The 24,867-nt window shown below is 46.0% G+C and overlaps 1 protein-coding gene across 1 annotated transcript in view; it reads left to right on the forward strand.

The window, feature by feature from the left end:
* The window catches only part of inpp4b (inositol polyphosphate-4-phosphatase type II B), a 221,129-nt gene that overhangs the window by 176,269 nt on the left and 19,993 nt on the right, over positions 1-24,867 (forward strand). The window contains exons 13-16 of the mRNA XM_056279773.1: positions 7,612-7,965; positions 10,608-10,746; positions 23,467-23,639; positions 24,766-24,867. The exon at positions 24,766-24,867 is cut by the window's right edge and continues 22 nt beyond it. Of these exons, the coding sequence (XP_056135748.1) occupies positions 7,612-7,965; positions 10,608-10,746; positions 23,467-23,639; positions 24,766-24,867 (768 nt within the window). The remainder of the gene's footprint in view (positions 1-7,611; positions 7,966-10,607; positions 10,747-23,466; positions 23,640-24,765) is intronic.

Raw genomic sequence — 24,867 nt, forward strand, 5'->3', positions numbered from 1 at the left:
ATCCTTGGTAGAAAAAGTGAAGCCTACAAAGCTTTCTCTCGCCCGGCCCCAAAATGGTGGCATGAACTCCTGGCCTCCGTTAGAGCTACAGACTTGCTTACTCCCTTCAACAAAGGCCTAAGAGCGCTCCTCTTTCCAGGCCTACAATAACCCTCAAACGATTTCTAAGCACGACTCCTAAACGGATTTGTAGCATTGTCCTGCTTATATGAATCACTTACTACAGCTGGCGCCTACTGTTACTAATGGGCCTTTGGACATCAGTATAACCGGTGTCTACTTTAACTATTATGTCCTTCTGCTACCTCCACTTAATATAACATGCACTCTTGGCTATGATCTGTCTCTGATGCTGATATGTAGCATTGTCCATCTACTTTGTTATCTGAATGTTGGATTAGTCCCTCTCAGTGGTCTAAGGTGCACTTAGACTAAATGCACTTGACATTACATGCTTTCTTGGCTCTAATATGATTACTATTGATTGCTCTATGATTCCTGTTGGAGACACCCAGATGTAGCTGTTAATTGCTAATTCTCTTGTAAGTCACTTTGGATAAAAGCATCGAAAACCTTGAGTCACTCACCGGAATGAATGCACCTTTAAAATTTAATTTGCTCATTCATTCTCTATAACCGCTAAATTGATGACTGGAGCCTTTCCCCAGCAGGCATTGGGTAGAAGAATGGGAGTCAAGGTGCCAGTTCATCATAGGGCCCACACACACAATCCCTCACATGCCATTCATAGTATCTATAGGTATGATATATGCCCAGTATACTTCACATGGGTATCTTGAGAGTGTGACAAGGAAGTGAAGTACCTGGAGGAAACCCAAGTGAATACAGAGAGAAAATGCAAACTCCACACAAAAAGGGTTGAGATTTATTGCTACTCCGAGGCAACGGTGCTAACTACTAAAGCCACTGTGGTGCCCACAAAATGCAGAAAAAGAGAAGAAAAGAAATACATGAAAATCAATTAATTGGGGCGTCCAGGTAGCGTAGCAGTCTATTCCGTTGCCTACCAACACGGGGCTCGCCGTTTCGAATCGCCGTGTTACCTCCAGCTTGGTCAGGTGTCCCTATAGGGGACCGCCGGTTTGAATCGCCGTGTTACCTCCAACTTGGTCAGGCGTCCCTACAGACACAATTGGCTGTGTCTACAGGTGGGAAGCCGGATGTGAGTATGTGTCCTGGTTGCTGCACTAGCGCCTACTCTGGTCGGTCGGGGCGCCTGTTCAGGGGGGAGGGGGAACTGGGGGGAATAGCGGGATCCTCCCACGTGCTACGTCCCCCTGGAGAAACTCCTCACTGTCAGGTGAAAAGAAGCGGCTGACGACTCCACATGGATCGGAGGAGGCATCTGGTAGTCTGCAGCCCTCCCCGGATCAGTAGAGGGCGTGGAGCAGTGACCAGGATGGCTCGGGAGAGTGGGGTAATTGGCCAAGTACAATTGGGGAGAAAAAAGGGGGTTTTAAAAAAAAGAAAATCAATTAATTGATCCTGACTCCACAATGGCTTAGTGGTTAGCACTGTTGCTTCGCAGTAAGAGGGTTCATCCCATTTGATTTCAGCCCGTCTGCCTCTACTTTGCTCGTTCTCCCCGTGTTTATGTGGGTTTCCTCTGGATACTCCAATTTCCTCCCACAGTCCCAAGACATGCATGCTAGATGAATTGGAGTCTCTAAAAGGGTGTTTAATGTGTACGTGGCGTAGTGTGTGGGACCTGATGACCTACCGGGGTGTCTCCCTGCTGTCCACCCAGTGCTTGCTGGGAATAGACTGCAAACCCCTGCGACCCTGAAATGAATTTAAGCAGGCATAGATGATGGATTGATGGATGGATGAATGATCCTGATTTTTCTGTGTTAACGTTTTCCTTGTGTTCATGTATGTTTTTTTTCCCCTCTGGGCATTCTTGTTTCCTCCCCAACCCCAAGGACACATGCACATATTTGTCCTGAAGGCTCTAATTTGCTAATAAAGATGTGAAAGGGAGTGTTTGTAATTGTGTATGTGCGAGTTTGCTCAGTGGCGAACTCGAAACGTATTCAGAGTGTGTCCCTGCCTTCTGTCTAAAGAAGACCCCAGTGTCTCCTTTCTCTCCTTCTCTTTCACCGCAGAGCAAATTAAGATCTCTTCGAGTGCAAACGCCATCTCGGTTAGCAACTTGCACAATGTGTTCAGTGCAATGGCACAACAGAACAGCAGGCTGTATAGATCTCATTAGCAAAAAACCACAGGAGATTTTTTGGGATGACTGACTCCATCCTGTTAAGTGAGCATTAAGTGTTTTACAGCAAGTGTGCCGCCGAAAAAATATTCAGAAAATGCATTAAATTTCACCAGACATCCTTTATTAAACCCATATCCACAAGATTTCTTCTTTTATATATGAATACATCAGTCTTAAAAGCTTTATATTGCTACTTATATTATTACTGCATATAATACAGGGGATGGAAAGAAAAACTGAAACACCTACATTATGCCAATATCAGTTACCTATTACTGTGTTGGGTACCCTTTGCCTTCAGACGCTGTCACACAAGTCCCGAACTCTGGTGAATAGTGGTCCCTTCTTCAGGAACAAAAACCTCCAGTTCTTTGAAGGATGAGGGAAATCTGCTTTGCAATGTATGGGCCAGAAGCTGCCATAAACCTTCAATGATTTTTAGATGTAGTGATTGGGAAGGCTGTGGAAGGTGTTGTTTGACTTCACCGTGGCGTTCATGAAACCACTCTTAAATTCATTTAGTAGTGCGTATGGGCCCATTATTGTCTTAAAGCATGGGAACATCACAAGGGAATGGTATTTGCACCATGAGATGTGCCTCATTCTGTCAAATGACCTCATATTCCTTGACCATGCAAACCCATCATCGGACCTAATGACTCCTATGAGATAAATGACCATACTGTTGGTTCCACCTCCATGTTTCACAGTTGGCAACAGAAATTGTGGGTTGAAGGCATCCTTTGACTTTCTCCAACTGTAAATCCATCCAGATGAAGGTAAAACGGTGATAGAAGACTTGTCAGAGCACGTTACTTTTCCCATTGCTCAGAGGTTCTGGTTTTGTGCTCCTTATACCAGGCTGTGTGTCTTTGTGTCTTGACTGTGGCGGTTTTTGAATGGAGGCCCTGTCATGAATTCAGGCTTTGTGAAGCTCACAACATACAGTTTTGAGATTGTAGTTTTCCGGTGTTTAGCAACTATCCTTTCATTTAGTAACTGTCGCTTTGGATACAAGTGTCTTGCTAAATGAAATTGTAAATTGTAATCTTGTTTAGCGTTTTTCACCGCTTGTTGTGGTGAGTATCATCTTTTGACCACTGTTGATCTGTGCCAAGGTGGTTTGGCTGTGGTTGGTATATGCTGTCATCCCCGCGACCCTGACAGCAGGATAAGTGGTTTGGATAATGGATGGATGGGTGGATGGATGTCATGATGAGACTGTTCCCCTTAATGCATTAAATAAGTTTGTGGACATTGACATTACTGAGTAGTACTGGTCTAGTCCACGGGAGGGGGGACACTCGCCATCTGTTTCATGCAGTTGCATCACTTTAATCTCCCCGAGATGTTTTCCGGCACTGACCTAATGTGTCACCGTTGCAAAACTCTGCCAGGCTCTTTAGGACATCTACTTTGGCGCTACCCTAAATTATCCACTTTTCCGACTTCCATTTTCCAAATGTCAGGGGTCGGGTCATGCCGTGGCGGGGCATTTGGAGAAGAGGAAATTGAACATGTCAAGACTGAATGAAAATTAATAAAACTGTAATATCGTGTGGTACAAACACTGCTGGAATAGGCTCCAGCGTCCCCGCAACCCTGAGAGCAGGATAAGCGGTCTGGTTAATGGATGGACGGATGGACATTCTAGTGATATTCTTGAGGAATTATGACCCAAGTTATTACAATGAGCATTAAGAAGAATAGCAGTACAGGTGGAATATTAATGGGCCGTGTGGCCTACCTTAAAACTTCTCTCACCTTCCATGTTTCATGTTTCTTTTCAGCAATTGTAGACCTCGTCCAGTTTTACAAGGTCCTCTGCTTGTGTTGACTTGATTTTTAACTGCTCCAAGAGGGTGATGTTACGTTTGTCTTTACCAGGGGTGTCCAGGTAGCATAGCATAGCAGTCTATTCTGTTGCCTACCAACACAAGGATTGCCGGTTCAAATCCCCATGTTACCTCTGGCTTGGTCGGGCGTCCCTACAAACACAATTGGCCATGCCTGTGGGTGGGAAGCCGGTTGTGGGCATGTGTCCTGTTCAGGGGGGAGGGGGAACTGGGGGGAATAGCGGGATCCTCCCACGTGCTACGTCCCCCTGGAGAAACTCCTCACTGTCAGGTGAAAAGAAGCGGCTGGCGACTCCACATGTATCGGGGGAGGCATGTGGTAGTCTGCAGCCCTCCCCGGATCGGCAGACGGGGTAGAACAGCGACCGGGACGGCTCGGAAGACTGGGGTAATTGACTGGATACAACTGGGGGGGGGGGTCGCAAAAAATAAAAAACAAAAATGTGTCTTTACCAGTTTGTCTTCGCATTCTGCCGTAGCCATTCCAGTTTACCATTTCAGCAGAAGTCCGCATGGCTTCCGTTGTTCTTCTTCCCTCAAACGTGAATTTGTAATCGCTTAACTGTCGGCAGATGTGTTTTGTGGTGACCTTGTCTTTTACGTCAGGAGTACTTGGGGGCTTCTCTGTTAGTCTGGCTGCATCATCTAATCCCATGATCCAAATTAAGTGTTGTGGCGGGCGTAGACCTCCTCATGTATGCTCTGATACACGCAGGTCCGCACTAGTTCCCCCAGATCCACCCGCAGCTGCACAGACACCTGGAGGGCCACCCCTGACAAGCAACTTTTGGATCTTTAAAGAACGTCACTAATTGATTGATTTATTGATCAATCAGTTAATTTCCTTCGTTCGTTTTGTTGTTGATTGTGAAAGCGCAGTGCCGGGTCAAACTTCAGCATGGCCCGTGTGTTTGTGTGTGAGACAGTGTTGCTTTGTTCGCTCACCCCATGAAGGACTAAAACCAAATGTTTCGCAAGACTGCAAATTAACTTGATAGCCGGATCAAATGAATTCATTTTGATTGTGGATTATACGTTTTAAACATTAGCTCGCATGGATTATTTTTAGCAAGCCTTTATCGTCCTGAATGGGGCTTGGATCTCAATTATATATTCATCTTTATGAAGGCAGTTACCTATTTGACCACCGTTTTATGTATCACAGTATTTTCAGAACAGAATTCGCCAAATTCTCTTATTTTCTTAGCTCTTGCACTATTGAACGACAAAGACTAAACTAATTTGCATCAATGCTAGTATTGTGAATGTAAATGAATTGAATAAAATGTTGTTTAATGCTCTTTACCATGTCTACTAAGACATTATGAAATTCCATATTCCTCAGATTGTTTCAGCACCTTTTCTTATGCCTAAATAAGCGGCCATATATTAGGAGTGAGGGTTTAAAAGCACATTTCCTGCTTTTGGTTAGCAGCGGTATAAGGCAGCATAGGGTTAGATGATCGACTTGCTCAGCTTCTGTGCATATTAAATAGTGGATGTCCAGAACATAGACGGGTAGACCAGCAGGAACACAGGACCTCTTGACACCAGAACAGATCCACTCATGTGTTGGGACTATAGTGGACAATGGTGTCCGATTGTGAAGTCAACTCCAGTATTTCAGCGCAGGCGAATAAGCGCTCTCGACTCCTTTCTAGTCGCATGGACCCCCCCCCCTTTTCTCAACCAACATCGTTAATTTGCAGTCAAAACAAGCTCGGGGTATTTTCTACATAATAGAAGGGTTGGAGAGAGGAGAATTTTGAATGACAAATAAACAACATGACCTCACAGCTTCCTCGTTGAAAAGGAGACTCGGCTGGTGTGTTTTGCTAGACCCAAAATTTTGTTGTGGTAATAGAATTTCTTATTGTGGCACTAACTCAATTATTCTTGAGAGCCCTCGTCATGTTTCTCCGTGGCGGTGACAACAACCGCAAGGCTCCCTAGTGTCGGCGTCATCATCGGCATACTGTAGCTGGGGTATCTGCGATCAAAGCCAACGTGCCCCTCGGAGGAATAGGCTGGTGGAGGAGTAATTGAATTGTTTGTTGTTCAGTGCTCTTCTCACTGCTCGCCAGCCACGGTGCAGTAATGGAGAACAGCTACCTTATGATAGAGGATATTCCTTTTTTTTATGTCTTCCTTTGTAAATAGTTACCCGCTCCGACAGGAACAACATTGTAAAGTATATTACAACTTACATGATATGCTGTGGGCAGCACGGTGGCGCAGTGGTTAGCGCGGTTGTCTCACAGCAACAAGGTTCTGGGTTCGAGCCCCAAGGTAGTCCAACCTTGGGGGGGTCGTCCCGGGTCATTCTCTGTATGGAGTTTGCATGTTCTCCCCATGTCTGTGTGGGTTTCCTCCGGGTGCTCCGGTTTCCTCCCACAGTCCAAAGACATGTAGGTCAGGTGAATCGGCCATACTAAATTGTCCCTAGTTTTGTGTTTGTGTGTGTGTGTGTGTGTGTGTGTGTGTGTGTGTGTGTGTGTGTGTGGGCCCTGTGTGATGGCCTGGCAGCCTGTCCAGGGTGTCTCCCTGCCTGCCGCCCAATGACTAGTGGGATAGGCTCCAGCATCCCCGCGACCCTGAGAGCAGGATAAGCGGTTCAGATAATGGATGGATAATATGCTGTTGTAGATCTTCTTCCTAATGCTGTGCAGCATATACAATATTTGGCACAACTAAATATATACTAAATAAAAACTGGGCCACCGTGCCACCACGGTGGCCCAGTGGTTAGCACCGTTGCCTTACAGCAAAAAAGTCCTGGGTTCGAACCCCAGGCATTCCCAGGCCCTTTCTGTATGGAGGTTGCATGTTCTCCCCGTGTCTGTGTGGGTTTCCTCCCACCATCAAAAAGACATGCATGTCCGGGTTAATACTCCTGCCTGTGCCCCTGAGCAAAGCAATGGAAAGAAGAACTGGAGTTGGTCCCCGGGCGCTGCAGCTGCCCACTGCTCCTATACAGTAGTCAAGTCAAATCAATTTTATTTGTATGGCCCAATATCACAAATTACAAATTTTCCTCGGGCGGGGGGGGGGGGGTACAGCAACACAACAGCTTGTCCTTAGACCCTTGCATCGGATAAGGAACAACTCCCGAAAAAAAGAAAAAGGTACAGTAGGATGGGTGAAATGCAGAGAACAAATTTCATTGTAAGAATACAATTCGTTGTAATTTACGATGACAAATAAAGTGGCTTTCTTCATATCCCAAATGACATCAATATAACTTGTATTCATTACAATTATACCTCCTATATAACATATATGAACTAATATACAATCCACTATTCGTTTTCATATATTTGCATGTATTTGCATACAAAACCCGTGTACCTACATCCCCACGGATTCTCTCTCTTTCTCTTGCTTGCTCTCTTTCTTTTCTCTCTCTCTTTCCAACCTTTTACACACTCAAGTTTTCACTTGTGCGACGATACCGCAATAATTTTTTTTTTTTGTGTGTACTGCTTTTCCACTTGTTTCTCTCTTTCATTCCCACAGACAGAACAGTTTGTTCATGCACTTAATGATGAACTGGTGAAGAGCGCCCTGCTAGCGCTGCATGCGGCGCGGCCCGGCTTCGTGTCCAAGATCCAGAGGCAAAGCCAGACGCAGGCGGGCCAGCACCAAGGTCACCTCCACCAGGTTCAGACTCCCGTCCCTGGCAGCATTCAGAATCAGACCCCGGTCCAGAACCTTCCGGGCCACAGTCCAACCGTGCACGCCACGGAGAGCTCCGTGGTGTGTAATAACGTGGAGGGGTCGCAAACCACAGCTGGCGGAGAAGGTGGGCCTCCGCCACCGAAGCAACAGGAGCCCATACCGCAGCATAACGAGTATGACGAGGAGGAATGGGCAAGTGTGACTGTTTCTCTACCTCACTGTGTGGTGTCCCCCGTCTCACCCCCCTCCCCCCCGTGACTTACTCTTATTCCTTTCTTTTTTTTTCCTTAGTTGGATTATGTGACCTGTCGATAACTGCTGAAGTAGGGAGCTGGTGCTACTATTACCATATCACAGATACAGAAGTGCACTGTTCACAGCAAAAACACAAAATAAAAACTTACACAACACGTAATGACCACGAACAAAATAGCGCAACTTACGAACTCGAACTTCAGGACCTCAGATCGTGTGCGTAAAGCGCGCTACGCGGACACTCACAGAACAGGACGGAGGTTGCTAACTGGATGACAGGCTATCGTGCTCAGATGTCACTGGTGATTGTGAGATATATCGTCGCACACCTGAAAGCGACTGGTTAAAACACAACCAAAACAGGAAAAAGAACATGTCGAGTGGTTCTTGCTGCTTTTTTTTAACTGTATAAAAAATTATAAGTCTAAACCCACGTATGTCAGACGTCCAGTGTGGTGCCGCAGAACTGTAGGCTGTGTGTATGTGTGTGTGTGTGTGTGTGTGTGTGTGTGTGTGTGTGTGTGTGTGTGTATCCATAGGTGCATACTGCATGTGAGGCGGAGCAACACTAACAGCAGGTATCCATAAGGATTCTGGTGTAGTGTTACCAAACTGTGACGCTTCTTATAATTATATAGTGCGAGTCCCTTTTCTTTCTTTTTTTTGGGGGGGGGGGGGGGGTTTCCCCTTTTTTCTCCCCAATTGTACCCGGCCAATTACCCCACTCCTCGTCCTGCTCCACCCCATCTGCCGATCCGGGGCGGGCTGCAGACTACCACATGCCTCCTCCGATACATGTGGAGTCGCCAGCCGCTTCTTTTCACCTGACAGTGAGGAGTTTCGCCAGGGGATCATGCTATTCCCTCCCAGTCCTCCCCCCCGAACAGATGCCCTGACTGACCAGAGGAGGCGCTAGTGCAGCGACCAGGACACATAGCCACATCCGGCTTCCCACCCGCAGACACGGCCAATTGTGTCTGTAGGGACACCCGACCGAGCCGGGGGTAGCAGGGATTTGAACCAGCGATCCCTGTGTTGGTAGGCAATGAAATAGAGTGCCACGCCACCCGGGCACCCACAAGGCCCTTTTCTGCTGTGGAATAATCACACCTCTGTAAAATAAGACACCAAGATCCACTCCTGCACACACACAGTGCTCACACGGTCACAGACTCGCACAGACGAACGTATGTACACGTCTACGAGTGGCTGGTACTCGAGAACAAGTGGGAGCGTGTGAAAGAAATAAAGCAATTTCAGAGTAATCTCAGAATAACCAGGCCACAGTTTTGCACCTGAACTTTTTGACACAACCGATTTAAAGAGTGAAGGGGGACACCTTACTGTTGGGGTTTTTTTTTTTCGGCATGTTTTTTTTTTTGCTATCGATTTTTCCCAGTGGCTGCCTGCAACCAGTCAAATAAATGAATAGAGCCGGTCATCCAGTCATTCATCATTGATCTCAACAGTCCAGTAGTCTGGAGCGCTCTCTGCACCGGCAAAATAGTCCATGACTTATGGAGGGAGATCAGTGAGGGAAAGTAGTTGAAAATCCCCCCCCCCCCAGAGAAGAAAAAGTAAGAAAAAACAAATATCCTGCAATCCCACACACTTTCTAATCATTGTTTTTCTGTTTTAACCTGTTTTAAGTCGACTGCCGGCTTGAAGTAAAGCACTTTTTCAGTGGTTATGTTAAAAGTCAAGAGAGAGAGAAAGTCTCAGCTTCCAAATGTCGCTTTCACTTTCGAAGGCTTTGCTCACTTTTCGCCACGATTTAATCCGCACCTTTAAGCGTCACCCAGCCATTAAAAGGACTCGACCTCGGGGTCTCGTAAATTCAGTTATTATGACAGCTTTGTTTTCGTGCCGGTAATTCTTTAATATTTTCTCGGCTCCCCGGAACAATGGAGACAGGGTCGGGGAGGTGTAAAAGCCTGTCGAGATCTTGACGAAGATGGAAACTGTAGCGCAAGGCAGGGGGGAGAGAAAAGCGCGGCTCGGAGAGATGGACGTTCCCACGCAGTGAGGGCAGAACGGATGTGGGGTTGTTGCTGACAGGGAAATGTGTCAGAATCAACTGTATTGGCCAAGCGTGCCTATGCACACGAGGAATTTGACTACCCTGCTTTGCGCCTACTCAGTTAACCAGAGGCTTCGAAGTAAAGATTTATCATTGGGGGGGTGGGGTGGGGGGTCGTTTTTGTCCCCAGAGTGGGAAAATACCTAGCAGTTCCTCCTAGAAATTGGATTTGTGTCAGTACTTGTTTCCCTGTTATTCTCAAGCATTTCGTAGCACTGCTGGTGCCTGCAGTGAAGTCGTACCGTGGCTTCAGATAGTTACCTTCAGTCTGTTCATGTGTAGGTCTCTTCATATGTGCATTTCAGCGAAGGACAATTTTCATGACCGATGGAATTTTCTCATGATGTTGCTCGTTCGGTGTTTATACTCTCATCTCCCCTTCCATGTTTTTTTTTTAAATCTCCGTCATCTCATCTCGGAGAACAAGGGAAGGGGAGAGATGCATCTTAAGACAGACGGAAGTTAATCTGACAGCTGAGTTTCTGTGTGGCTCTTCTAGGACAGGGGATGGGCCAGCATTGCTAAAAGCCTCAACTGTATCATTGCCATGGTGGATAAACTCCAGGAGCAAGACCACGTCAAGCCGGAGTCGGTCCCTGAACAACAGCTAGCTGATGTCATCACCTCTCACAACCCCGGTAAAAAGATTTACAGACTTTCTTCTTTTCGCTTCGCTTCATTGCATGTGACAGACATCAGTCTAGAAGGATCTGTGAATCTATACTAAACACGGTCAAGTTTGCAAATGAAATCCTTATGGTACTACAAAGTACAACTGTTTAAATGTTTTGTTTTTCCTAGTTCACAGGTTTGATTATCCTTTTTTTCTTATTTATAACCGAGACTTTTAGAATTTTTTTTGTCCTGATTCATCAAACACAATCTGCATTAGTAATCATTGGACTGACTGTAGACCAGAAGCAGTGCTTCAGGCTACTTTTTCTTTTTATTTCTGACACACAGTCGCTCCAAAAAAAAGTTATGATTTAAACAAAACACTACATTACTTATAACTACATTACTCATTGATACACCAATGATAGCAGTAGAGTGCAGTCTACTGCTTTTTCAACTCTGTTTTCCATCTTCTAGTTTTTTATACCACTTTAATATTATTTTGATTTAATGTATTCTTTTAAATTTCAGCTCACATGAGTTGCTACACATTACACTCACAGACTGAATGGTAAAATCATATGGTTGTCACATTTGTTGAGGGCACGAGGGTTTTTGCCATATGCCGACATGGGGATTAAGTCATTTCTTTATGATATCTCAACTCTTCACTGACTCTCGATGATGAAGATGAAGTGTTGAGAAACAGACAAGTATCAATTACAGTCGTAGTTGAAACCAAATTGCTTCTTTTTACTGAGACCATTAAATCACTCGTATATTCAGAGCAGAAATTCTTCAGTGCTTTCATCCGTAAAATTTTTTTTTTTTTAATCTGTGAATTATGGTTTTGTAGTTGGGATAGTGTGTCCCATCTATCATCTTGATCAGTGGGATTCTTTAAACAGGAGGCTAGCTCCAAAGCAAAATTTTGATATTAAATCAAATGCAGAGTTGTTAAATCTACACATCTGCTGACGAGGATGAGTGTTGTTTTTAAATGGCAGCGTATTGAAAGTGTCCTGTCTGCAGAGCGGGGCATGCTGCTGTGAAAGACTTGTTGTTCAACCTGATTGGCAAGCTGCTACACTGCGGGGTGTAGAAGGTCAAACCGGATTTTTTAGACATCTTCCTTTCATCAAATATAGATATTTTAAATATCATTGAATTACCCTATCAGGCAGGGGTTGATTTTTTTGTTTTTTTTGTTTTGTGGGGGTGAGGGGGTGCAAAAGGGATGCCCTTTCCATCCATCCCATTTGGGTTAATAGCACTATGTGATATATCCTAATCGAGGAATGATGGTATGTATAAAGGAATCTATTGACGATATTTAAATTCTCTCCATATTAGAGATTTGTACACCGGTGACATGTTCTTTTCTGAGCGCTCAAATAGTTTATAAATACACTCGGTGTTAAGAAACTCTCATGATCGAATTAATGTAGGCCTATGGCTACAGTTTAAATGGGGGGCGTCCGGGTAGTGTAGCGGTCTATTCCGTTGCCTACCAACACAGGGCTCACCGGTTCGAATCCCCGTGTTACCTCCGGCTTGGTCGGGCGTCCCTACAGACACAATTGGCTGTGACTGCAGGTGCGAAGCCAGATGTGGGTATGTGTCCTGGCTGATGCACTAGCACCTCCTCTGGTTGGTCGGGGCACCTGTTCGGGGGGGGGGGCTGGCAGGAATAGTGTGATCCTCCCAAGCGTTACGTCCCCCTGGCGAAACTCCTCACTGTCAGGTGAAAAGAAGCAGCTGGTGATTCCACGTGTATCGGAGGAGGCATGTGGTAGTCTGCAGCCCTCCCCGGATCGGCAGAGGGGGTGGAGCAGCGACCGGGACGGCTCGGAAGACTGTGGTAATTGGCCAGATACAAAAGGTGGTGGTGGGGGGGGTATTGTGTTTGGGGTTTTTTTTACAACCCCCTCAAGCCCCCACCTGGCCCCACCATCTCCCTTGGAAGTTTGTAACAAATCGACCACTGTTTTTAGGTTATACTTGAACGCTTTACTAAGGTCACAGTGAACTCATTATCAGGATCCAGACTCATGTCATATCTTACTGTAGTTTACAGATGGAGGCCTTTTGGCACCACTGTAACCTTTAGGCTGTAATCGCTGAGTAAACAGCCTATATATAGCCTGGCCATTGGCTCGTTTTTGCTAAGTGCTCGCGGCAGATCTAACCAAAGTCAATAAAAGGACATGATGGATTTACACTGGTATAATGTTTTGTTTGCTCATCATCATATCATCGTCATTCAAAATTTCATCATGCCCTGCACATATTTGATGATTATACGATGAATTTATAATACAGGAAGTTGCACGGTACCGGTTCAGAAATTGGGAGCATAGGGGGGAGGAGCGTATGTATATTCATTAGATTTGCACAGAGCAATTTGCCAAGGCTGATTAAAAAAAAAAAAAACCTGCTAAACCAGACATCCACGAGGTGACGATGGCAGCCATACATCGAGGACCACATGCTGCCAAAGTTCTCCCAGAATGTTTTTTTTTGTAGCGCTTCACCTAGTATCCTGTGATTAATTTTTAATTTCATGTCCTTTTTTAATGGCAACGCCTCGCTCTAAGAGCTCATCCCACACAAATTTGCTTGGGCAACATTAATATTTTATGTCATTTGTTTCTAAGTGTTTGTCTGCCTCCTCCACCAGCGCCTCTTATTCCAGTGGGTTAGTTTGGTTGTTTATCTTTCTTTGAAAGTCTAAAACCCTCATTTAAATGTTGCTCCTCGCCCCAGTTACTCGTGGAGGTATTCACAGTCGGTCCCTCCACAAATAGCAGCGTTTACCAGGCATGCCATTTTTTTATTTTTTTTCTATTTTCCTGCCAACACAATTTAGTACATCTAGTTTGGAGGTTAAATAAATGAGCTGCTGAGGATGGTTACAGGCATAACATTATCTGAACAGCCGAGAAGGACATGAAATACGGCACAAACTGCCATCACCTCTACTCTCCTGTTCGTTCCCTGTCGAGCTATTTTATTACGTATTGCTTTTTGATTTATGTATACTATGTGTTCTTTGTATTATTTTTATCATAATTTTAGAGCTACCCTGGGCTGTTATTATGATTATTATTGTTGTTATTATAAATCCTTTAGATACCCAACAAGCTGTCAGTTGAAAAGGTCATTTTCAGAAAGTGGATTGGTTTTTTTTGTTTTTCAGTAACACTTCAAGAAGCAAATGACTTTCAAAAAAGCACCCACTGAACGTGTCTCATTTTGCAGTATATATGACTTGGTTGAAGGAGAGCAATGCATTACTCTGCAGCAGCAGCAGCAGCGTGTCGGCTCGCTCGCTCGTCTCAACGACAATACGCGGGGTCCTACGGGCAAATGCAGGGACACCGGCCAGAGCACAAACTTCAGGCGGGATTCCATGAAGGCCTGTCTGAAGTTTGCGCTCAGGCGGCTTAAGAAATCATGGTGCAGCGCTTCGTGCCAGACTGTTCCCACCTGGCAATGTGTGTGGAGTACCAAGCAGCACAGGCTCAGGCTCTCCTCCATCACTTTATTCCTTTCATGTCACCAGCTAAACGCTGAATGAAAGCAACCGACTGGGGGCATCTCCACCGAGAGCCAACGGAACGAGGGGTTTAAAACGCTGGCTGGAGGCTACAGGGAGGTAAACAGCACTATAAATAGATAGGTAATTGCAGCCCTTGTTGCGTGCTTAATGGTGCAGTTACGTGGGAAATGTATTTGATTACATTAGTAGGCTGAGGGCTGCTCGCTGGGTACTTGACCTCACACTTTTCAGCTAACACCGCCGCTGTCACTAGCATTCTGCCGTCTCGGCGTGGCGTGGCCCATCCTGGTTTAGCGTGGCAGACTCAACTGACACGTGATAAAATGCGACTTGTCTTGTCTGACCGGACCAAACCAGTCAGCCATCCCTGCAAGTTCATAACTTCCTCCACGTACCCTGGCGCATACTTGTTTTTGTTTTGTTTTGTTTTTTCTCCCCCTGCTGGATGCTTTATATTATCGGTGCCGGAGCGTTCCACAAGCCAGCTTGATTAATGGATAATCCTGCCTAGCACGCTGAATTTTGCTGATATGATTATTAATTAAAGGCCCTCTGCCAGAGCCTGGCCCAACACACAAGCCATTCAGGAGGACTTCGAGTGGAAACTAAACAAATGCAGTGTAACGATACCTTATCACCCCAGCTGATATAATGAAGATCACTTTGACAGGACATGGAAATGTGAACTGGATCGCACGTTAGCCAGCTCTGAGCATAAACAGCAGGGGGTGTGATTTGCATTGTGGGAGCTGTACTGTGGTGCCTCAAACAGCAGAGAGAGCCAAACATCACAACAGTGCAAAGATGCCGGCTGGTTGAGTCTGTCCATCAGTCTGGCCGGCTCCCTCCACACTTTTTCACCGATTTCGGCCGAGCGGGGGCGCTGCAGCTGGTTGAAGTTGTTCTGGGTGTGCAAATGTCCTTTTTAACATGTGGTCAAAAAAGAAGGAAAAAAAATGTATTTTCCCTCAAAAGGAAATCTGCTGATGATGATATGTTTTGATAATTCCCATTTTTAGTTTATGGTGGCACAATTATTCCAAGCATTTTAATGAATATCAACAGATTTCATATTTAGCAATTGCATTAATATTTTGGTTCTTTCAGTCTGCTATACACTTTTGTTTTGTGCGCCTACCGGGAAGGAAAAAAACAGATTTCTCTAACTATTTCATCACGTTGTACGACAAGCCGGTCTGTGTATTTTTTCATAGCAGATCTCTGTTTGACAAGTTGACGACAAATAAAACATCCAAGCCCAACATATATTAGTTGTACACACCTTATTTTACATATACTACATTGTGACATTATATCATAAAAAAATATGAATATTGGCACACAACCTTTCTCATACAGGGTAAATATTAATTTGAGAATGCAGAGATATATTGATATATACTTTTTGGTGAGGTTCTAGTGTGGCTTAATAAATGAGAGAATAGCAAATGCATAGTTTAAGGTTGGCAGGTCATGTGACTGTTTCGATAACAGTGGCTCCGTGATGATTCTTGTTCCTTAGATGCACAATTTATAGGCTAGGTTTTGCAAGAGTGAAAACTTATCCACTGCAACTCAAGTGTTATTTTTTACATTTTACAAATAAAATGTATTATTGTTATTATTATTATGCTGGGCCCATACTGGCCTGGGAACGCCTTGGGATCCCCCAGGAGGAGCTGGAGGGCGTTGCTGGGGAGAGGGACGTCTGGAGTGCCCTACTTAGCTTGCTGCCACCGCGACCCGACCCCGGAAAAGTGGCTGATGATGAGACAGGGGGAGAGAGATTGTTATTATTATTATTATTTTCCTCCGATTGTAGGTCATTAGAGCTGAATAAAGGAACGGCACTGTGTCTGCTTGGCGAGTTCAGAGTAGCATCGATAAACATTCTGCATGTGATCGCACCTCATGGTGCAGTCGCATTGGGCATAACTCAGAGATACAGTCTCTGATTTTTTTTAATTTTTTTTTTCTTTCCTGCTCAACCATGCACCGATGCTGTAAATTTTGGAATGTCACGTACAGAAACCAAAGGGGGGTTTATTTCCTGGCATACTGGTGAAGCGAGGCATTTGAATGACAAGACACTGTAGCTGTACGACTGTTTGGACAGGTGGGCTCATGAAGAGTTGACAGCTGAGTGGCACCTCCTACCTTATCTGTACGCAGCCTGTATTTACAGAATTAGATAAGACGTGGTTACTTGACAAGGCAAAGGTAAGGTGGATGTGCTAGACTTTCTTTGTATAGTTTATAACAGCTGGGTGTGTGTGTGTCTGTGTGTGTTTTGGGGAGGAGGGGTGTTGAGAGAGAGAGAGTATATCTAAACTACTCGGAACTTTTCAGTATGCTGGAACTTGATGACGTTTGCTGTGGGTCGAGCCGCTAGTTTGTCACCGCTGCACCCTGTGGGCCATGTGAAAGATTACAAGTGAAAGATATTTTTTTTAAACTTTATTTATAGGTTTTTTTTTTCCTTAAAATACAGACACACAAAAATTACAACATACAACCCCCCGGACACCCCCCTCCCAAAAAAGAGTATAAGTATGTGCATATACTGTATATCGTATATCTCTGTGTATGTGTATGTGTGCCTGTTTGTGTGTATATATGTACTTGGCACTAGGTGTCTGACTATCGAGTGGTACAAAGCCCCTTTGTTTTCATGTATGTTTAATTAACAGGTGAGAGTTTACATGAGCTTATACAGGTAGAGACTTGCAGAGCTGAGCCAAAGTAAATGGTATCGTACAAAAAAAATAATTAGGTCAGTTAATGATTTATCGAGTGAGTAGGTAAATAAGTGTCAGAAAACACAAAGAAATGGGGCATAAAGGCGTTTGTCACCAGGTCGTGAGTGTGTCTCGATAAATTTTTGTCTTATCTTGCCTTTCTACTCATTCATGTATGTTGCCAACAGCATGCTTCTGCTATCTGTCCCAGATCTGCAAGTTATCTGGACTGGAACCTGTTTCTGTCATCCTCCCCTTCCTTCAAGTAAACCAGATGAAGGATGTGAAACTGTCTTGGCCCAAAAAGATAGAAAGATAGAAATGAAACTCGTCTTGAGCTGAAAACATCCCGAGTGGAAAGTGTCCATGTGTACAAACTCATAGAGGCTGTTTACGACTGGCATTTTACATTAATCTTGGGTGATCCGATCACAAGTGGACGGCTCTGAGTACTAAAAACATCCCGAGTGGGAAGTGTCCTTGTGTACAAACACATAGAGGCTGTTTGTCCCTGGCATTAACGTGCGTCTTGGGTGATCCGATCACAAGTGGACGGCCCTAAGTACTAAAAACATCCCAAGTGGAAAGTGTCCATGTGTACAAACTCATAGAGGCTATATAGACCTGGCGCTACCATGCGTCTTGGCTGATGCGATCACAAGTGGACAGCTAAGCACGTCAGTTCACACCTGGCGTTAGACTGCGTCTCTACATTCATCTCGGGTGACCACTTGCGAGCGGATATCACTTCCCCGCTCTATGTGCAACTAAACACGTAAATCACTGTGGTGGTGGTGGGGGGGGGGGGGGGTTGTGCGGCTTAGCCTCGGCTGCACACGGAAGGAGGAAGTGTGGCTCACGGGAGAGCAGCACACCGGCCCATGCAAGTGAACGAATGGAAAGCGTTACAAAATGAAGCCCGTGCTGATCGCCAGAACCAGGTCCACCCACCCCATGGCACATGTCACAATTACTTAAATAGACAAGTAAACACATACAGATACGGGAGGAGAGAGGAGTCGAAGCAGCGGGCATTTAGCGAAATGAGACACCTTTGCTCGAGCCTCATTTTAATGCGCCGTCAATTAGTACGACATATTTCTCATCTGTAAGTGATTGCTGTCAAATTATGTTGACTTAAAGGGTTTTTAAAAAGTGCTTTGTAAATAACCCTTATTGTTCTGGTGATGATGACAGCGACAGACATGGGCGCCAGTCTGGGATGGCATCCAGCACTTGACCTATGCCCCCATCCATAGGGTTAGTGGTTGTGTCAGTAAGGGCATCCGATGTAAAATTTTGCCAAATCAGTATGCGGATTGACAGGACCGTACTGGGTCGGTCAAGGCCCGGGTTAACAATGGCCACCGTTGGTGCTGTGCCCTCACAGGGTACTGGTGTGGAAACTATCAAATCTGCTGTGGTGATCCCTGAAAAACAGCGAACAAGCCGGAAGAAGAAGATTCTGATGATGATGGAGATCTGTCTGAAAGCCTTCAGACCCCTAACCTGATATATTGCATTTAAGAAATAGTCTATTGTGAGTAAATAGTTTAACATGACTACAATGGTATGGATGCAGCAGATATGTTACACCAGATCTGATGAGGAAAATGAACTGAGTGAATCAGGACCGTCAGGCTCCAATTGTTGGCCTTCTTTCATTTTGTGCCCAAAATACACAGCAAAGGGGCGTCCGGGATCGTCGGTTTGAATCCCCGTGTTGCCTCCAGCTTAGTCGGGCATCCCTACAGACACAATTAGCCGTGTCTGCAAGTGGGAAGCCGGATGTGGCTATGTGTCCTGGTCGCTGCACTAGCGCCTCCTCTGGTCGGTCGGAGTGCCTGTTCAGGGGGGAGGGGGAACCGGGGGGAATAGCGTGATCCTCCCACGTGCTACGTCCCCCTAGAGAAACTCCTCACTGTCAGGTGAAAAGAAGCGGCTGGCGACTCCACATGTATTGGAGGAGGCATGTGGTAGTCTGCAGCCCTCCCCGGATTGGCAGAGGGGGTGGGGCAGTGGCCGCGATGGCTCGGAAGAATGGGGTAATTGGACGGCTGCAATTGGGGAGACAAAAAGATCCCCCAACCCCGCACCCCCAAAAAAGAAATACACAGCAAAAATTGAAACTCATTCTTAAAACTTATGTGGGAAAATGTAAATGTGTGACCACTAGAGTTTGTACTTCTCAACCCGAACCCTGCTCGGCACGACCCGGTCATGTTGGTTCAGGCCCAGATTATATAATTACTCCAGCGGGTTTGTGAGGGTCGGGCTCTGCGAAGTTGAACTTGAACATGCAAGCAGGCGGGGGCTCTTCCACAGCTGTGGGTGTGATGTGTATCAGAAATTACAGATGAGGTAAACCAAAAAAATAAATAGATAAATAAACCCAGAAGAGGCTTTGGTGAAACAAGCATCAGGTGGACAGCCTGTGTTTTTATTCACTAAACAGCTGCTTTATAGCCCACTTAGAGCTCAGTTTGCGTTTTGTCCGTCGCCTCTGACAGTCCAGCTGCGCTCGGAAGAATCACGCAGGATATTTTCTCTACTGTATATTATTTCTATTATATTTATTGCTTATGCAGAGGATGTCGGTTGACTCGGGGCTCCTTCATGTGGCCAGGGACACATGTGCTTGAACACTTCAAGTGCGATTTGAACAAATGCATCCCAGGCCACCTCCGAATGTGGACTGAGCGACCAGCTCTAGAGACACATTGAGGACGCATTGGGTACATTCACACCTTCACACCTACTTCAAGCTGTGCACCGGTGATCGGATCAGCCAAGACGCATGTTAATGCCAGGTGTAAACACCCTCATAACTGTCCCTCCTCTGTTGCTCACCCCGAGTTTCTCCCTGTTTTTTTCTCCCAGCTAAAGTTTTGGGGTTTTTTTTTAAGGAGTTGTTCTTTATCCAATGTGAGGGTCTAAGGACAGGATGTTGTACTGCTGTCAATCCCCTTGAAGCAAATTTTGTTATTTGTGATATCGGGCCATGCAAATAAAATTGACTACTAATTCTACTACTACTACTCCCACTACTACTTTTGGCTGCTCCTGTTAGGGGTCTCCACAGCAGATCATTTGTTTCCATCTATTTCTTCTTGTCCTCTGCATCTTCCTCTGTCATGCCAGCCACCTGCATGTCCTCCCTCACCACATCCATAAACTTCCTCTTTGGCCTTCCTCTTTGCCTCTCCCCTGGCAGCTCCATATTCAGCATCCTTCTCCCAATATACCCAGCATCTCTCCTCCACACATGTCCAAACCATCTCAATCTTGCCTCTCTTGCTTTGTCTCCAAACCGTCCAACCTGAGCTGTCCCTCTAATATAATCGTTCCTAAAACTGTCCTCCTTCGTCACTCCCAATGAAAATCTTAACATCTTCAACTCTGCCACCTCCAGCTCCGCCTCCTGTCTTTTCGTCAGTGCCACCGTCTCCAAACCATATAACATAGCTGGTCTCACTACCATCTTGTAAACCTTCCCTTTAACTCTTGCTGGTACCCTTCTGTCGCAAATAACTCCTGACACTCTTCTCCACCCACTCCACCCTGCCTGCACTCTCTTCTTCACCGCTCTTCCGCACTCCCTGTTACTTTGAACAATTGACCCCAAGTATTTAAACTCATACACCTTCATCACCTCTACTCCCTCCCTCTCATTCACGCATATGTATTCCATCTCTTCATTACATTACTTTACATTACAGTCATTTAGCCGAGGCTTTTATCCAAAGCGACTTACAATGAGTGCATTTAACATAAGAAATCAGGAGAACTACTAGTCATCAGAGGTCATAAGTGCATCTAAACAAGCATCTAAGAGCAAAACCAGTGCTAAAGTAAAAGTGCAAGAAAGAGATTTTTCTTAAAAAAAAATTTATGAGTGAATACAATAAGTGCTAAGAACCAGTAACAGGGGAGTAGATCCGGAAGAGTTGAGTTTTCAACCAGCGCCGAAAGATGGGCAGCGACTCCACTGTCCTGACATCAGTGGGGAGTTCATTCCACCACTGTGGGGCCAGGACAGAAAAGAGCCGTGACTGGGTCGTTCAGCAGCAGGGGCCTCTGAGCGAAGGGGCAACCAGGCATCCCGAGGCAGCAGAGCGAAGTGGTCAGGCGGGGTGTAGGGCTTGACCATGGCCTGGAGATAGGAAGGAGCTGTTCCTTTCACTGCCCTGTAGGCTAGCACCAGAGTCTTAAACTGGATGCGAGCAGCTACTGGGAGCCAGTGTAGGGACATGAGAAGGGGAGTTGTGTGGGAGAACTTAGGGCGGTTGAACACCAGACGAGCTGCAGCTTTCTGAACAAGCTCCAGAGGTCTGATGGCCGACGCTGGGGTGCCAGCAAGGAGGGAATTGCCGTATTCCAGCCGGGAGATGACCAGAGCCTGGATGAGCACCTGTGCCATCTTGTCGGGGAGGAATGGGCGAATCCTCCTGATGTTATAGAGGAGAAATCTGCAGGAGCGAGCAACTGATGCAACGTTTACAGCAAACGACAGTTGGTCGTCCAGGATCACACCCAGATTCCTCACAGTCCGAGTTGGCGTCACCACGGTGTTGCCAATGGTGATGGCCAGGTCTCAGTCCTCTTCTTGGTCTCCAAAGTCATCCCACAGACCACCATCCAATGCTGCCTAGCTACCTTCCCCCCTGTCACCACCTTGCAGTCTCCAATCCCTTTCAGATCGCGCCTCCTCCATAAGATATAGTCCACCTGTGTGCACTTTACTCTTATCCATCACCCTGTGTTTCTTCCTCTTTTTGAAATATGTATTCACCACAGCCATTTCAATCCTTTTTGCAAAATCCACCACCATCTGTCCTTCCACATTCCTCTCCTTAATATCATACCTGCCCATCACTTCCTCATCCTCTGTTCCCTTCTCCAACATGCCCACTGAAGTCCACTGCAATCACCACTCTCTCCTCCTTGGGTACTCTATCACTTAATCCAACTCACTCCAGAATTATTTTTTTTCTTTTGGGGGGGGGGGGGGGACATATGCGCTGATAACATCCATCATTACCCCTTCGATTTCCAGCTTCATACTCATCACTCTATCCGACACTCTTCACCTCCAACACACTCTTGACATACTTTTCCTTCAGAATTACCCCTACCCCATTTCTCCTCCCATCCACACCATGGTAAAAGACTTTGAACCCGCCTCCGTTGCCCCTGGCCTTACTTCCCTTCCACCTGGTCTCTTGCATACACAGTATATCTACCTTCCTTCTCTCCATCATATCAGCCAGCTCTCTGCCTTCACCAGTCGTAGTGCCAACATTCACAGTTCTAACTCTCACCTCCACACTCCTACCCTTCCTCCTCACCCGCTGCCTCTGGACATACCTTCCCCCTCTCCTTCTCCTTCGCCCAGCAGTAGCATAGTTTCCACCAGCACCCTGCTGGACAACAGTACCGGTGGTGGTCATTGGTAACCCGGGTCTCGACCAATCCGATATGGAAATCTGATTTATGATCCGCTTATTTGATTTGGCAAAGGTTTAATGCCGGATGGACTGGCTGGTCTTCAGGACCTATGGTCTTCAGGACTTGCTATTGCTGCTCCAGTTAGGGGTGGCCACAGCGGATCATCAGTTCACACACACACACACACACACACACACACACACACACACACACACACACACACACACACACACACACACACACACACTGTGAAGTAGCTTGACATATACAAACACACACAATTAAGCAAACAACAACACACACGTATGTGCATTTATTAAGGCAGGGCCTACACACACACAGCACCTTACATACACCGCACACTATTTATTAATATTACTGCTTTTTTGTTTTGTTTGTTGTTATTTCATTACTATTGTTCCTGCAATGTTGAGGAGCCGAAACACAAGAATTTTACTCTGTTGTACTTGTATAATGAGACGAAACGATAAAGGATCTTGAATCTTGGGTGCCCTCCCTGACACAACCCTCCCCATTTATCCGGGCTTGGGACCAGCACTAATAATGCACTGGCTTGTGCACCCTCAGTGGCTGTGTTACAAATAAAATTGACTATAGCGTTGCTCATGACTCATGTTTATGTCTCTTATGCCCCCCCTCTCTCTCGCTCTCGCTCTCTCTCTCGCTCTCTCTCTCTTTCTCTTTCTCTCTCTCTCTCTCTCTCTCTCTCTCTCTCTCTCTCTCTCTCTCTCTCTCTCTCTCTCTCTCTCTCTCTCTCTCTCTCTCTCTCTCTCTCTCTCTCTCTCTCTCTCTCTCTCTTTCTCTCTCTCTCTCACTCTCTCTCTCTCTCTCTCTCTCTCTCTCTCTCTCTCTCTCTCTCTCTCTCTCTTTCTCTCACTCACTCTCTCTCTCTCTCTCTCTCTCTCTCTCTCTCTCTCTCTCTCTCTCTCTCTCTCTCTCTCTCTCCTTTCATCCTTTTACTGTTCTCTGTGCAGGTGATTGGAGGGAGCAGCTATGCCCTCTGGTGACCAGATTAAAGGGGTGTGTGATGGAGGTGGTTGGGAAGGCGAAGAGGGCCATGACCTTTGTGCTCTTGCAGGAGGCGGCCTGTAGCATTCCACAGGGCCTGCTCCTCCAACAGAGGAGAGACGTAGTCTTCAGTCAGGCGGTACGTGGTCATATTTGTAAATGAACAAATATGTCCAAGAGCTCTACGGGATATAGAGGCCTCAGAAATATTTCCTTTGGCGTCCGGGTGGCGTTGCGGTCTATTGAGTTGCCTACCAACACAGGGACTGCCGGTTCGAATCCCTGTGTTACCTCTGGCGTGGTCGGGCGTCCCTACAGACACAATTGGCCTTGTCTGTGGGTGGGAAGCCGGATGTGGGTATGCGTCCGGGTCCCTAGCGCGTCCTCTGGTCAGTCGGGGTGCCTGCTCGGGAGGGAGGGGGAACTGGGGGGAATAGCGTGATCTTCCCACACGCTACGTCCCCCGATTGAAGTTCCCTCAGTCAGGTGAAAAGAAGCAGCTGGAGACTCCACATGTATTGGAGGAGACGTGGTAGTCTGCAGCCCTCCCCGGATCAGCAGAGGGGGTGGAGCAGCAACCGGGACAGCTCAGAAGAGTGGGGTAATTGGCCAAGTACAATTGGGGAGAAAAAGGAGGGGGGGAAGGGATCCAAAAAAGAATCGCAGCAGAGTGGTTATAGTGTTGAAAGACTAGATAGACCACCAACACTTATTCGACATGCAGATTATTGGCAGCAAAACCTCCCTTCAAGATAGCCCCTGAGGTATTACGTCTGCTATGGCTATGCATGAAGAGAGATAAAATGTATAAAATACAGGAAACAAATAAAAATGAAAACATTTCTCTCATGACACCATGTTACATAATGTTTTTCAATCACTGTTGATCATATGGTTGTTGTATTATTGCACTACTTCACCATACAAATTGTAATAAATAATGAACACAAACAAGGCACTGGCCTTTATATGTGACTACATACTAAAGTAAAACATCTATAGATGTACATCTTACAGCACAAAAGGCCTATATTTCTTGCCATGAGACGTTTCTTTAAATGATGCGGTGTAGCTAGAGCCACGGAGTGCATCTGAACTACAGCAGCGTCCAAGGTTTTTGCCATTATGAACATTTTAAACCAAAAACCGAATGAAATGTACTGTTAACCTTTACTGTTTGTGTGTGTGTGTGTGTGTGTGTGTGTGTGTGTGTGTGTGTGTGTGTGTGTGTGTGTGTGTGTGTGTGTGCATATTCCTGTGTACAGCTGGCAGCCCTAGCCTGTGGTTTCATCATGAGGCTGTATGCAGGAATGGAGGACAAAGGCTTCTTAATGCAGCTCCACCTGGTTGGACTGGTGGCCCAGTTT

This window comes from Lampris incognitus, chromosome 5 (assembly GCF_029633865.1).
Source record: "Lampris incognitus isolate fLamInc1 chromosome 5, fLamInc1.hap2, whole genome shotgun sequence".
In the NCBI taxonomy this organism is placed as follows: Eukaryota; Metazoa; Chordata; class Actinopteri; order Lampriformes; family Lampridae; genus Lampris; species Lampris incognitus.